Genomic DNA, 14508 nt, shown 5'->3' on the forward strand with positions numbered 1-14508 from the left:
AGACTAGCCAGGCCTTTTCCTCCATGCCCCTTGGCTGCCCCTACTACCTAGTGCTTCCCAGCACACAGAAAGCTTTAGGGCTTTGGCTCCTATGCGGTCCTTCCCACCCAGGCCTCCGCAGCTCCAGGGTAAAAGGCAGGGGTCCAGGTGAGACACCTTTTCCCGACTGTGGTCACTAGGGAGTGCAGAAGTGAGGGTGTTGGCTCTCGGACCTTTAACATGATGGGGTCCGCTGGGGGGGGGGAGTTCTGGGGAAAGGACGGAGGGGCAGAGGGTCCAGTGTCACCCATTCCTGCCTACATCCTCCTAAGACGTCAGAATGTCACAAAGTCCAGTTAACGGGAAGTACCCCCATGACTGTCTGGTGCTTGTATGCAACCCAGGACTGCCCTTTCTTCCTCCAAATAGACTTCTTTGGAAGAGAAGAGGATCAACTCAAGCATTGTACTTGGGACCCAGGTTTTGCCTCTGTTCAGCCACACGAATGGTAGAATAGGGATGACATGTCGAAGGGCCAGTAAACAGGACAGTCTTAGCTTACTCCAGGCCTTCAAAGTTCCCAGAACCTGGGCTAGCAGTTAGCAGGCTGGTAAAGATTGGCCTGCCTACCTAAGAGGAACCGAGAGCCCACCGCCTGTCTCTGGAGCTGTCCCTGCCTTCCCCACCCTCTCCCTTCTCTAGGTCTCGCTGGTCAGCCTCGTGGCCAACACCTTAGGCTTTGCTGAGATGGGTCCCATCAAGTCACTGAGGACACTGCGGGCGCTGCGGCCCCTGAGGGCCCTGTCACGATTTGAGGGCATGAGGGTAAGTGGAACTCCTACCTCCCTGGCAGGTGGAGGAGCAGGGGACACACCCCTAGCTTCCTGATGGAGAGGCCTGGCCTGGAGCCAGGAGGGCCTTCCCGCTGCCTCTGAGGCTGTGGTCTAGAACCTTCTGCAAAGGGTTCTTCCAGCTTCAGGACGGAACTGGAGCACAGTCTCGCCGACACCCAGGTCCGTCGACACCAGGGCTCTCTGCTTCTGCGCTGCCACAGGGGCCCGCCTCCTTGTGTGCCACTCGGCAGACTGACCTGGAGTTCCTCACTTCCTGGCAGGCCCAGGCTGCCTTCTCCATGTCCTTATGGGATGGTGAAGGGCAGGGTAGCAAGTTCCAGTGAAGGTGTTGTGAAGTAGGCCGCGTTCTCACCTACAGATGACAGATTGCCGAGTTTAAATCCCTGGCTTAGCAAATGCTTTTGTGATCGCACAGGCATTTGGGGAGTGCCACATTTTACCAAAGAATGTGAGCATATAAGGGAAATTCTAATATCCTTTTAAAGGTGTGTGTGTGTGATACACTCGTGAGTATGGAGGCCGGCGGGCAATGGCATGCGTGTGGAGATCGAGAGCAGCTTTCAGGAATTGGCTGTGTCCTTCTACCCTGAGTTCGGGGGACCAAACTCAAGTTTTTGGGCGTGCACGTTTTTTGGCTGGACCATCTCTGCAGCCCTGTTTCTTTTTTAAAATAATAATTTCAGTTTAGCATGCAAAGTAGCAGATTTCTCCATGACATTTTTATGTATACTTAGTTCCTGTCGGCTTCCCCACCTCCCCGCCACCACCTCTTCTTGTCCCCTTCTGTCCCCTTCCCATTTTCATATCGTGTGTATCTGCTACCCTCCCCCCACACCTCTTCCTTAAAGCTTCTCCCTCACCCCTCACGGGCCCACTTTCAGATCTCTCCACACACTCACACCCGCATAGATACACATATATGAAAGTTAGAAGCCGGATCCACTATGAGAGGGAAGCAGCAACATTTGTCTGCCTGAGACTGGGTTACCTCACTTCATATCTTCCAGTTCCATCCATTTTTATGAGGTGAATTTTAAAGCCCCCAAGAAAAACTGTGAGGGCAGGCGGAAGAGGGGTCTCTAGCAGAGTATTTGCCTCCTTGGGTTTGACACCTGCCCCCAACGCTGAAAAGGAATCAGCTATGATATGTAACAAGGAGGAAACCCCGTGCATGCATATGTATATGCGTGCGTGCGCAAGTGTGTGTGTGTGTGTGTGTGTGTGTGTGTGTGTGTATCTGTGTGTCTGTGTGTCTGTGTGTTTTAACATATGTAATTCTTCATGGCTTCGGAGAACCCTGTCTGTTGTCCCCTGCTCCAGCAGGTACCAGCACACAGCTCACTATTTGGCTGATGGCTTTGAGCCTTGCCCACACCAAATTCACTGCACTGCCTAGTCCTGGCAGGAACTCACCCACAAGGGAGTAATCGGACCAGAGTTAAATGTCTCTTTGGGAGCCAAGGACACTTGATTCCAAAGGGACAGAGTGATGCTAGGTGCCAGGAATGCCTCTGATGTGGCTGCTGGCTACAGTGCCAGCCAAGGGCAAACTCCTGGGGTTTCTGCGGAAAGCCTGGTGCCCTGGGGGAGCTGGGTTTCCCACCTGCTCCGGGATGTGCTACCTGTTTTAGAATGTCATCCCTATCTTGACTCGGACCCTCGGTGCCACAACAGAATCCACCCCAGCTCCACCCCTGTCTGTGTGGTCGATAGCTTCCTGGCTCATGGGCAGCTGGGACCATGACTGGGCCCGAGTTTCTCAAATGTACCTGTCAGGAAGCCGCCTTCTGGAAGCTCAGGAACATATAGCACTCTGCAGACATAGCAGGGGTCCCCTAGGTATACTTCAGGGGACCCATCCTCTCCCAGTAGCGGCAGCCCTAAAGTAAACCAGAAGGTTAGCACAGAGAACTCAGGAGCGGCAGGACCAACACAGGACCCAAGCCTTCCGCTGTGTCTAAGCCTGCCCTGCCCATTGGACCCTTGGCAGCCTCAACCAGCAGAGACGCCATTTTTATGCAAGTTGAGTTTTTCGGATCAGAGCTGAAAGTAAAAGGGGGCTGGAAGGGGAAAGGCTGGCGTATTCCAGAGTTGACCTCAGCATTTAGGCGTAGATAAAAAGGCCTCCTGATTCTCTCTGACTTCCTCACTTATGCCAGAGCTCTGGCTGTGGCGTCGGCTTCCTCCATGACTGGAAGACCCCATACTCCCACCCCACGGCCACCTGTGGCCAGCAAGTTTAGTCAGCGGGGGTGGGGGACGTCTTGGAAAGAGCACATGCTCCAGGCCACCCCAAGAACCAAGTCCCTTCTCTGTCCATGAGGTGGTGGTCAACGCGCTGGTGGGCGCCATCCCCTCCATCATGAACGTCCTCCTCGTCTGCCTCATTTTCTGGCTCATCTTCAGCATCATGGGCGTGAACCTCTTCGCCGGGAAGTTTGGGAGGTGCATCAACCAGACGGAGGGTGACCTGCCTCTCAACTACACCATCGTGAACAACAAGAGCGAGTGTGAGTCCTTCAATGTGACCGGAGAACTGTACTGGACCAAGGTGAAGGTCAACTTCGACAACGTGGGGGCTGGGTACCTGGCCCTTCTGCAGGTGGTGAGTACGGGAGAGCAAGGGTCCCCTTCCTCCGTTGGTGCTTCGGAAATGTGTCCCTCACCCCGGTGTAGGCAGGAGCAGGGCATCCTGAATCCCTGAAGTAGGGTCTCGGGGCCCAAAGAGGCTAGAATTTCCCAGAGTCTCTGATTGAGTCTACACTGCCCAAGGTGTGTGACATGGGGGATCAAGCCAGCACTGGACAGGACCAGCTCCCCAGCCGCCAATCAAATGAACCTCTTTAGGTGACACAGGCTAGATACCAAAGACTGTAGACTCCCCAGCGACTGAGCTGGTAGGAAAAGTGTGATCGGTCATCTCCATTATAAACTACCTTGGGCTGTTTAAAGGAATACACTTGAGATTGAGGACATCTTACTGACACGTGCAGGGTCCTGGATTCCTGATCGCCACCCCAGCCTTGAAAGGGGCATGTTATCCTTGATGTGTAGGTTCTCTCTGGCGCCCATTTACTTTATGAACGGTTTGGTACAGCGATTGTAACACCTGCCGTGAAATCAACCCACAGGGCGGGGGAGATGGCTCGGTCAATAAAATGCTTTTCCATGCAAGCATAAGGACCTGAGTTCAGATTCAGGCACCCACATCAGAAACCAGCTCTACGCAGTGGCACGTGCCTATAAACACAGCACTGGGGAGGTGGAGACAGGAGGATGGCTGAGGCTTGGTGGCCAGCCAGTCTCGTCAAACCATAGAGCTCCAGGTTCGGTGAAAGAGGGCCCTCTGTCTTGCCTGCACTGTGTGTTCTGTAACACTGTGGCTCTTGAATCTCCTCCCGCCGGTCACACTATAGTGGTGGGAATAGGTTGTGGTGAAAATAGTTGCATCAGAGAATTTGGAATATATGTTAGGGTTTTTTTTTTTTCCTTTCCTTCTGGAAAACAAGTTGTTAGCCACTCACCAGAGCAGGGGTAAAAGGATCCCATGGTTACAGGCAGGACACAGCTGGTCAGGTCAGCCCTGGGGTCAGTCTTTGAACAAGGTCACTGTCTGGACCCTGTGATGTGTTAGAATCTGAAGTGTGTATTCTTGAGTGGACCTCCTCCTGGCCTCACCCGTCCCGAGGCCTCAACTGAGGAGCCTCACACGGCCTTCTTGGGGTTTCTGCTCGGCCCCTACTCCTCCATTCCTAGCCCCACTGAAGGCCTTTCCCTGGGCCACTCAGCCTTTTGGAGGCCGTCTCCAGTCCTCCTCTGTAGCTGAAGCTGCGTGCCAAGTCTGGTGACGGTCATTCTCTGTTGCTCACAGGCGACGTTTAAAGGCTGGATGGACATCATGTATGCAGCCGTGGACTCCAGAGGGGTAGGTGGTCTCTAGCTGCTCCCAACAAAACCAGCACTTAAGGCTTCCGACCTCATGGGAGGAGGAGCGGGATTTGCTCTGGTCAGACTCAGATTCAGCTTCCCAGGGATGCTCAGGCCTGGCCCTGCAAGACCATATGGTCTTCGGTGGAGTCCCCAGATTCTCAAACGTGTCTCAGAGCCAACCCACTGTAGCTTACTCATCCTCAGTCAGGAGAGGGGGCAGCAGAGACAGAGATAAGTTTCTCCTTGTCCTTGTGTCCAGCCCAGTCATACAGATGGCTGAGGGACGAGGGAGGGGCCCGGTGTAACCTGGTGTAACCTGGTCTCCTACTGACTCAGGGACGTGCCGATACGAGGTCGCCCCTTAGCGTGGCATGCCAGATGACCTCGCCTGCCACCATCACCTGCACACAGCTCTGCCACTCAGCCCTGGCTACTACCTCCACTCTGATCGCAGCCAGTCAGAGTCCCATACGCCTGCAATGGTGACAGTCCCCTGGACACAAACACACTCACATATACACAGCAGCCCCCACTGCAGCCCCATCCTCCTGTGTGCCTACCCTGCCTGCTCTCTCCTCTGCAGTATGAGGAGCAGCCGCAGTGGGAGTACAACCTCTACATGTACATCTACTTCGTCGTCTTCATCATCTTCGGCTCCTTCTTCACCCTGAACCTGTTTATTGGTGTCATCATCGATAACTTCAACCAGCAGAAGAAAAAGATACGTAGAGCACTGGCTCCACCTGAGGGGGGGGGGCAGGGAGGACTGCGTGCTCTCATGGGGATGAGCCTCTTCTCTATTCTAAGGAGATACGGTGGCGGGGGGGTGTAGACGTGGCCATGAGAACAGAGGGACGCTGGCCCGTCTCTGCCTTCCCTCATCCAGCTAAGAGATTCGGGGGTGAGTTTGAATTGTTAACCCCATCAGTGATCAAGAGTGGAGCTGTACAGAGGCCCAAGGAGACACGCCAAAGAGGCCACGATTAAGCTGTAGCCAAACTGAGCGAGATGCTCGGAGAGATGCCTAGGTCTGGCTGACTGGGTCAAGGGAGAAGGTCACAAAACCATAAGGATTTTCCAGGGAACAGGAACAGGGAGGGATCCTGGAGAGGCAGATTTGGGGGGGACAGGAAGTTCTGAAGTTGTTGAGCTTAGCACCTTCCTTCACACGGGAGGCAGAATCCTGAGAACCCCCAAGTTATGCTGGTATTGTCTTTCTATACTTAGGGGGCCAGGACATCTTCATGACGGAGGAGCAGAAGAAGTACTACAATGCCATGAAGAAGCTGGGCTCCAAGAAGCCCCAGAAGCCCATCCCGCGGCCCCTGGTGAGCTAGGCTCCCTGGCAGAGCCAAGGAGGGTCTTCTCAGGAGTCCTGGGAGTCTTCCCCGAAGCCAGCCGTCAAGAACCCAGCTGAGAGGCACTCTGGGGTTCTCACACAGAGGTCTGAGTCTCACACAGAGACTGGGGAAGGCTTGAGGCAGTGACTCCAAGGGCACACTGTGTAGTCACAGGGACTCAGCCGCTCCCAGTGAGCCCCTCCTTTCTTTCGGGGTGCAGGTTCTTCCCAGGGAATGGAGTGAGCTTTTACATCCCTACCCCCACTCATAGTCCCACCTCAGAACAGCGGTAATCAGAGAACCGTTTCCCTTGTGAACAGAGCCAGGGTGGACCCTGGGCTCTCTGCTAGCCTGACTCTGATTCCACCAAGCCATTCTAAAAAGCAGGATGAGGAATTGAGCCATGTGTAATTTTAGCATCTGGGAGGCAGAGGCAGGAGGATCACTGTGAGTTCAATACCAGCCAAGGCTACATACTGAGACCCTGTCCTAAAAACAAACAAACAAAAATTGGGATGGGGGAACTATTCAATTCGGTGAGATGACCCTAAACCTCCAGCCAATTGGACAGGCCCAGTTTCAAACCTTTCATTTGATTCCTCCCTGCTCACCCTGTCCTCCGCTAGATGAGGGGTGTGTGTGAGTGAGACAGAGACAGAGGGTGTGTGTGTGTGTGTGTGTGTGAGAGAGAGAGAGAGAGAGAGAGAGTATTTGTGTGTGAATGAGAGAGACAGTGTGTGTGTGAGAGAGAGACAGAGACAGACAGACAGACAGACAGACAGACAGACAGAAAACGTAGTTTTAATCCTGTCTCTTCTTCCGAATAACCTGGGATCATTTACAATAAACATAGAGTAGCTGGAGAGATTGCTCAGTGGTTAATACCATGTACTAGCCTGGTGGTGGTAGTGCACACCTTTAATCCCAGCACTCAGGAGGCAGAGGTAGGCAGATCTCTGTGAGTTTGGGGCCAGCCTGGTCTACAAGAGCTCCAAAGCTACAGAGAAACCCTGTCTGAGGGTGGGGGAAGAACATGTACTGCTCTTGTAGAGGGCCTGAATTCAGTTCCCAGCACCCACATCAGACAGCTCACAAGCACCTGTAATTCCAGCTCCAGGGGTCCAATAACATTTTCTGTATTCCATAGACACCTGCACTCACATACCTACATGCAGGCACATGAATATACACATTTTAAAAACAAAATGTTTTTCAAACATATAAAGTAATTTTATTCAGTAGAATAAATAACATCCATTTCATTAAAAAAGCATGGAGAAAAACATATATCAATTTGAAGGCATATACAAGTACTAGAATTGAAGTTTAAATTTTGTAAAAGGAGCGGTGGGCCGCTTCCCGCCACCCGCCTCCCAGCTAGCTTTACCCCTGAAATAATTACACGGAAATTGTATTCTTTTAAACACTGCCTGGCCCATTATCTGTAGCCTCTTATTGGCTAACTCTTACATATTGATCTAACCCACTTCTAATAATCTGTGTAGCACCACGAGGTGGTGGCTTACCAGGAGGATTCTAACCAGCATCCGTCTTGGAGAGGAGAGTCATGGCGACTGCCTCACTGCCTTCTTCCTCCCAGCATTCTGTTCTGTCTACTCCACCTATCTAAGTTGCTGTCCTATCAAAAGCCAAGGCAGTTTTTTTTTTATTAACCAATGAAAGTAACATATAGACAGTTAACCCTCCTCCATCAAAAGTTTGACCTTGAACTTTCAGGATACAAGACTTAAAAGCAGTTCAGTGGGGGCTGAAGAGATGGCTCAGGGGTTAAGAGCTCCAACTGCTCTTCCAGAGAACCCGGGTTCAATTCCCAGCACCCACATGACATCCCACACTGTCTATAACTCCTGTTCCAGGGGATCTGATACCTTCACACCAATGCACGTAAAAATAGAGTTAAATATTTTTTTTAAGAAAGCGCAGCACAGTGGATGGTATACTAAAACCCAGGGTAAAAGTCTACCTGAAGGTCCACCTGCAGTCTGCCAGGATGTCCTGGTGGAGGAGGGAGTCTCAGAACTGGGCCTCATTGCCTAGAGGGGATAGGGTTTAGGCAGGCAGGCCAACTGGTCTACCTCCATGGTTTCTTCTTCTACATGTGTGATACAGTGGGGGGTGGGTTGTAGTCCTAAGAGGGTGGTGAGTAGGATGCAGGTTACCTGGGCTGACTGGCAGCAGAGTCTCCTAGGGTCCCTGCTGCACTGAACCCCTCACCTCTTCTTCTAGAACAAGTACCAGGGCTTCATATTCGACATTGTGACCAAGCAAGCCTTCGACGTCACCATCATGTTCCTCATCTGTTTAAACATGGTGACCATGATGGTGGAGACGGATGACCAGAGCCCTGAGAAGGTCAACATCTTAGCTAAGATCAACCTGCTCTTCGTGGCCATCTTCACAGGCGAGTGCATTGTTAAGATGGCTGCCCTACGCCACTATTACTTCACCAACAGCTGGAACATCTTCGACTTCGTGGTTGTCATCCTGTCCATCGTGGGTGCGTATGCAAGTTGGCTGGACTGAGAAGTCCTGCCCAGGCCATGCTTCTAATCCAGCCCTCTGTTCTCTGTCACCCTCTTTCTCTATATTCCTCACCTCCCCCTTCTTTCCCCTCCCTCTCCCTCTCCCTCTCTCTGTCACACACACAAACATGCACACAGAGATGTACACAGAACTTGTCTGGGAGAGCGCATTCAAGCCAAAGTAGCCAACCTGAAGATAGCCCAATACTCCATCCTGACCCTACCCTCCTTGGGACACAGCTATGTGAACACTTCAGGGTTGAGGCTGGAAAAGGAGTGGCTACTGTAGAGAGTCCCCTACCCTCCAGACAGAGGCTTACAATCAGGTTGAAGGAAGAAGAGGAAGTCGATTGCCTAAGAATGAGAGGTGGATTGCCTGATAGTGTATAACAGACAAGGCCCTCACCATGTCTGTTCAGCCCCAGAACCCAAATTCTTGTAACAGCTTTATTGATGTGATTCATGTACTATAAAATTCACAGAAGGTTCACTTAAAATTCACTTGATGGAGAACATTCTGTGGATGGATTTCAATGCCATTAGGCACTGCTTCACACCAGGGACATGTTCTGAAAAATGTGTCATTAGGCGGTTTCCTCATTGCGTGAGCATCACAGAATTTGCCTAACACAAAGACAGCCACAAGGTCACTGGACAGTATGTTCCTGTAGGACCATTGTCACGCCTGCACTGGCTTGACGACTGTTAAGTAGAACATGAATGTCACCAAACTGAGCAACCATTTCTCTATGTAGTGCTAGACAACCCTCAAGAGAGACTCTGACCATGGGTAACCCCTCTCCATGTCCACTCTCCTTCCATGCCTGGCAAGCACTAATCTAAAATATTCAAGAATTATCAAACCATTTTCCAAAGTGGTTGCACCATTTCACATACTCAGCATTGGTGATCGGAACTCCCATTAATCCACCTCCTCACCAGCACACGCGATGGGTTTTTATGATGGCTACAACCATTCTGGAGAGAGTGTTCCTCATTGGCGTTTGTGTTTCTAATGCCCTGGTGGCTTATGAAACCGAATGTCTTTTCCTGTGCTCACTAGCCATCCGTTTATCTTCCATAGAGAATAGCTGTCGAAAACCTTTGGTTCATTTTAAAAATTAGAGTATTTTATCTTTTTTATTGTTGAATTGCAAGAGTTCAGCTTTCTAGTCCCTTATCAGATATACAAATCAAAAATATTCCCTCCCTTTCTCCCTTTGTTTTCCTGTCTTTGTGATTTCTGTTGAAGCACAGGTGTTTTAATTTCGACGAAGTCTAATTTTGACCGTATATATTTTCCTTTGTTGCTGGGCTCGGGGTCCAAATGCTTGGCCCCCACTCCATTCCCTTGAGTACACATCTGCCTTTGGAATCACCCCAAACGTCATCTACATCTAAACAGAGGTTAAGACAGGCATTCCTGCTGTGGTGGTGATGGGCAGGCATTTAGAACTTAAAGTAGACTCAGAAATGCCCCCAAGGCCCCAGATGGAGGTAAGGAGGGCAGTGTGCCCCATGGAGTCGCAGGGCAGTGTCTGGATGCATTAAGAGGAAATGGGCTGGGGTAGAGCTGAGATTTTACATCTCCAATAAGCCTCCAGGAGAGCCCTAGGCTGCTGGTCCTTGGCCCATACTTTAAGCAGTGAGTGGGTAGCAGGACGCCTTCAGCTCTGGTTCCTGCTGGGCTGCTGGAGTGCTGAGTGAGTACCCTCTGGCCTCAGAACACATGTAACAGTGTCCCGGCACACCTCCGTCGTACAGGCGCATCCTTACAAGTAGAACAGCGCTGAGAAGCCATCTAGTAAAGTATAGGTCTTCATCTCCTGGATCATAGAGGCAAGGAGAGGCCAAGTCCTAGACTGTCCCACTGAACTGGCCTTCTATACAGATGCACTTGCCCTTGGTGAACTGGGATGGAAGGAGGGCAGAGATGTCATGGTGGCCACAGTCTTGCTTGTACCCCACAGGCACTGTCCTCTCCGATATCATCCAGAAGTACTTCTTCTCCCCGACGCTCTTCCGGGTCATCCGTCTGGCCAGAATCGGCCGCATCCTCAGGCTGATCCGAGGAGCCAAGGGGATCCGCACGCTGCTCTTTGCCCTCATGATGTCCCTGCCTGCCCTCTTCAACATCGGCCTCCTGCTCTTCCTCGTCATGTTCATCTACTCCATCTTCGGCATGGCCAACTTTGCGTATGTCAAGTGGGAAGCTGGCATCGACGACATGTTCAACTTCCAGACCTTCGCCAACAGCATGCTGTGCCTTTTCCAGATCACCACGTCAGCCGGCTGGGACGGCCTCCTCAGCCCCATCCTCAACACGGGGCCCCCATACTGTGACCCCAATCTGCCCAACAGCAATGGCTCCCGGGGGAACTGTGGGAGCCCGGCGGTGGGTATCCTCTTCTTCACTACCTACATCATCATCTCCTTCCTCATCGTGGTCAACATGTACATCGCCATCATCCTGGAGAACTTCAGTGTGGCCACGGAAGAGAGCACGGAACCCCTGAGCGAGGATGACTTTGACATGTTCTATGAGATCTGGGAGAAGTTCGACCCCGAGGCCACCCAGTTCATTGAGTATTCGGCCCTGTCCGACTTCGCAGACGCCTTGTCCGAACCGCTCCGCATCGCCAAGCCCAACCAGATAAGCCTCATCAACATGGACTTGCCCATGGTGAGCGGGGACCGCATCCACTGTATGGATATCCTGTTCGCCTTCACCAAGAGGGTGCTCGGGGAGTCCGGAGAAATGGACGCTCTGAAGATCCAGATGGAGGAGAAGTTCATGGCAGCCAATCCTTCCAAGATCTCCTACGAGCCCATCACCACCACCCTCCGACGGAAGCATGAGGAGGTGTCGGCCACGATCATCCAGCGGGCCTTCCGGAGGCACCTGCTGCAGCGGTCTGTGAAGCATGCTTCCTTCCTCTTCCGCCAGCAGACGGGCAGCGGCCTCTCGGACGAGGATGCCCCTGAGCGAGAGGGCCTCATTGCCTACATGATGAATGAGAACTTCTCCCGGCGCAGTGGTCCGCCCTCCAGCTCCTCCATTTCCTCGACATCCTTCCCCCCATCATATGATAGCGTCACGAGAGCCACCAGTGATAACCTCCCAGTGCGAGCATCGGACTATAGCCGCAGTGAGGATCTTGCCGACTTCCCTCCATCTCCAGATAGGGACCGAGAATCGATAGTGTGAGCCTGGCCACCAATGGTCACACACCCTGTTGAATCCTGACATACCTGAATGCAGTTAAAACCACTGTCAGCTGAGGCCTTTCTGGCTTTGGACTGTAGAGGTGACAGACGAGCCTTGCGTTGGAGGAACCACAAGGCAGAGTTCTGTGTCTCTGCACTGAAGCCAGGAGCAGCCGAAGGAACCCTTATTGGTAGAGGCCTGTCCCCAGAAGCCTGGCACACCCGAGGAGCCTGTCTGGCCAGGCTCTGAACAGCATCTCTCTCCCGGCCTCTGAGGTGGAATGGAAAACACACTGTCCATGTTGTGAACAGGCTTTCATAGATTTATTATATTTGATATTTTTTTACTTGAGCAAAGAACATCTTTTTCCATGAACATCTGCAGTTCACACTGCCTCTCCTTAACCCTGAACAAGAGTGTCAATGGAGCTGCCCGAACTCTGCTCTCAAAGCTAAGTGGGATCCAGCGTGGCTTCTTCAGGTCTTCATGCCCAAGGGAGGAACGTGGTTCCTGTCATGTGGGCTGAGGAGCCAGGAAGGCCCTACCCTTCATTCACACACACGTGTGCACACACTTCACACACTGGGGCCACACACAGGCCACGGGGGCCCAGGAGCCCCTCGGGCAAGTGTGAGCTGCTCCAGGGGAGACAAGTTTTTCTCCTTGGCCCCGAAGTGTGAGCTTCTTCCTATGGCGCTCACTCAGCACACACACACACACACACACACACACACACACACACACACACCGTTGTCCCCAGGATTCCATTTTCCTCTCTATTCAGGCTCCACTGAGGTCAGTGCTAGGAAAATTCAAAGCTTCCCGAAGAGCAGCCTAGGTCTCAGATGGATTCTGCTCCTTCTCCCTCTCCTGTAAGAGTATTAATGTTGGAGCCCAAGGGTATGAGGAGGGTCAGCCCCACTCACAGCCAGGCACGCTTACTGCGGGGCTGTGGTAGGCCCTGCTGACAAGCCAAGGAAAGAGAAGGCTGATCCACGTGGGCCACTGAACTGTGCCCAGCCATGGCAGCTGCACAGCCCATCTGAAAAAGGAGATGGTCTCCATTTCCCAGGCTCCCCTGGGGTCTCTCTGCCTCTGACCACACGTGGAGAGGATTCCCATTGAGGCTTCAGCTCCTCCTCAGACACTGTGGAAGCAGGAGGGCAGCCTGGCCCTGCCTAGAGAAAGGCCCTGGATGGTCCCACGTGGTTCCATTGGAGGGGACAAGCCATTGATTCTATTGGGGAAGGAGGCAGTGTGGCACTGGGGCTCAGCACAGGGTCTGGACTTGTCCGGACTCAGGATCCCTGAGGGCAGGGGTCTGACCATCCCAGGAGTCTTCCGAGAAGGCTTTTTTTCAGGGAAAAAAATAATTTTACTCGTCCAATTATCCCCGTGACCTCTTCAGCTGCTGACAATCCTATTTAGCATATGCAAATCTTTCGATGTAGAGAAACCGCTGAGGTGATGCGATTGGCTGGTGGAGCCAGAGCGAGCAGGGGCTCGGCTGCCCAAGTCTAGCTCTCCAGCAGAGCCACCCTCGGCTGGGGGGCACCCACCTCACAGGCCACCTCAGTCTCACCTGCCCACTGCAGGCTGGCTGCTCCTACCTACCTCGCCGAGCTGTCGGAGGGCTGGACGCTCGTGGCAGTGCCGAAGGGGGGCACTGCGGGCGAGTCAAGTATTATGTTTCTTTTTGCCACCTCAGTTCCCTTGATGGCAACCAGTCCCAACCCCACCCACCCCTGGAGACTTAACCAGTGTCCCCATGGAGTCCCGTGTGGGGAGAGCTGGGTTTTAACTGTCCTGGTGACGCTTCTCTGAGTGGAAATCTTATTTTTGTAGATCTGTGCTTTGCTCTCAAGGCTTGGAGAGATATGTGTCCCTCCCTGGCACCCACGTTGGGCTGCATAGGCAGGAATGTGGCCTGGGGCTGGCAGGGCTGCCATCCCAGCTGGCCGGAAGGACACTGTGGTTTTGAGTATGTGGAAAGCCTCGGAGCCTTAAGACAGGTGCCCGGGGCTGGCTGCAAACAGGATGACCAAGGGTGGGAGCCAGCTAGCCCCAACTCCTTGGCTCGGCACGGGTCTCTTTTTCTAGAACGACACAGCGGTGCACAGGAGGAGAGAAGAGAGTCAACAGAAGGTGGGAGGGACATGCGTACATGTCAGGTGTTGTCTGAAATTAACGAGCACTTCTCACCAAGCTTCGTGTATAAATGAAATACATTATTTTTCAAACAAACTAATAAATGGCTTACATGACCCGGTCTGTGCCTGTTCTTGGGCTGAGGTGTAATGGGGGTACTAAGGAAGGGGTGAGAAAGCAGAGGGGGAGGGCACCAAGGAAGGGGCGAGGAAGCAGAGGGGGGCACCAAGGAAGGGGCGAGGCAGCAGCAGAGGCTGGGGGAAGCTGTGTGGAGGCCTTGGCCTGAGCAGGCCTGGAGAACGGCAGTGATGGCGGTGGGAGAGCGGTCAGGACTCAAGAATGACTTCAGGCTCATACTGGGCTTGAACAGAGGCAGGGGTCCAACCGGCACAAGTGGGGTGCAGATGGGCAGCACCCCCCTCTGGGAGAAGAGAATACCTTGAGGACTTCCTGTTCTAGGGCACTGTGGAGAGGGGAAACCACACCCTGCAAGTGCCAAGCCAGAG

The 14508-nt window shown here is 52.8% G+C and overlaps 1 protein-coding gene across 6 annotated transcripts in view; it reads left to right on the top strand.

Annotated features, from left to right (window-relative positions):
• Positions 1-14118, top strand: part of Scn5a (sodium voltage-gated channel alpha subunit 5) — a 95335-nt gene extending 81217 nt beyond the window's left edge. For all 6 annotated transcript variants that reach the window (XM_087905154.1, XM_087905156.1, XM_087905158.1 and 3 more), the window contains 7 exons: positions 682-804; positions 3157-3438; positions 4705-4758; positions 5347-5488; positions 5991-6091; positions 8351-8621; positions 10617-14118. In XM_087905154.1, the coding sequence (XP_087761280.1) occupies positions 682-804; positions 3157-3438; positions 4705-4758; positions 5347-5488; positions 5991-6091; positions 8351-8621; positions 10617-11854 (2211 nt within the window). In that variant the 3' untranslated portion in view covers positions 11855-14118. The remainder of the gene's footprint in view (positions 1-681; positions 805-3156; positions 3439-4704; positions 4759-5346; positions 5489-5990; positions 6092-8350; positions 8622-10616) is intronic.
• Positions 14119-14508: the final 390 nt, after the last annotated feature.

This window comes from Myodes glareolus, chromosome 4 (genome assembly GCF_982192425.1).
Source record: "Myodes glareolus chromosome 4, mMyoGla1.1, whole genome shotgun sequence".
Lineage (NCBI taxonomy): Eukaryota > Metazoa > Chordata > Mammalia > Rodentia > Cricetidae > Myodes > Myodes glareolus.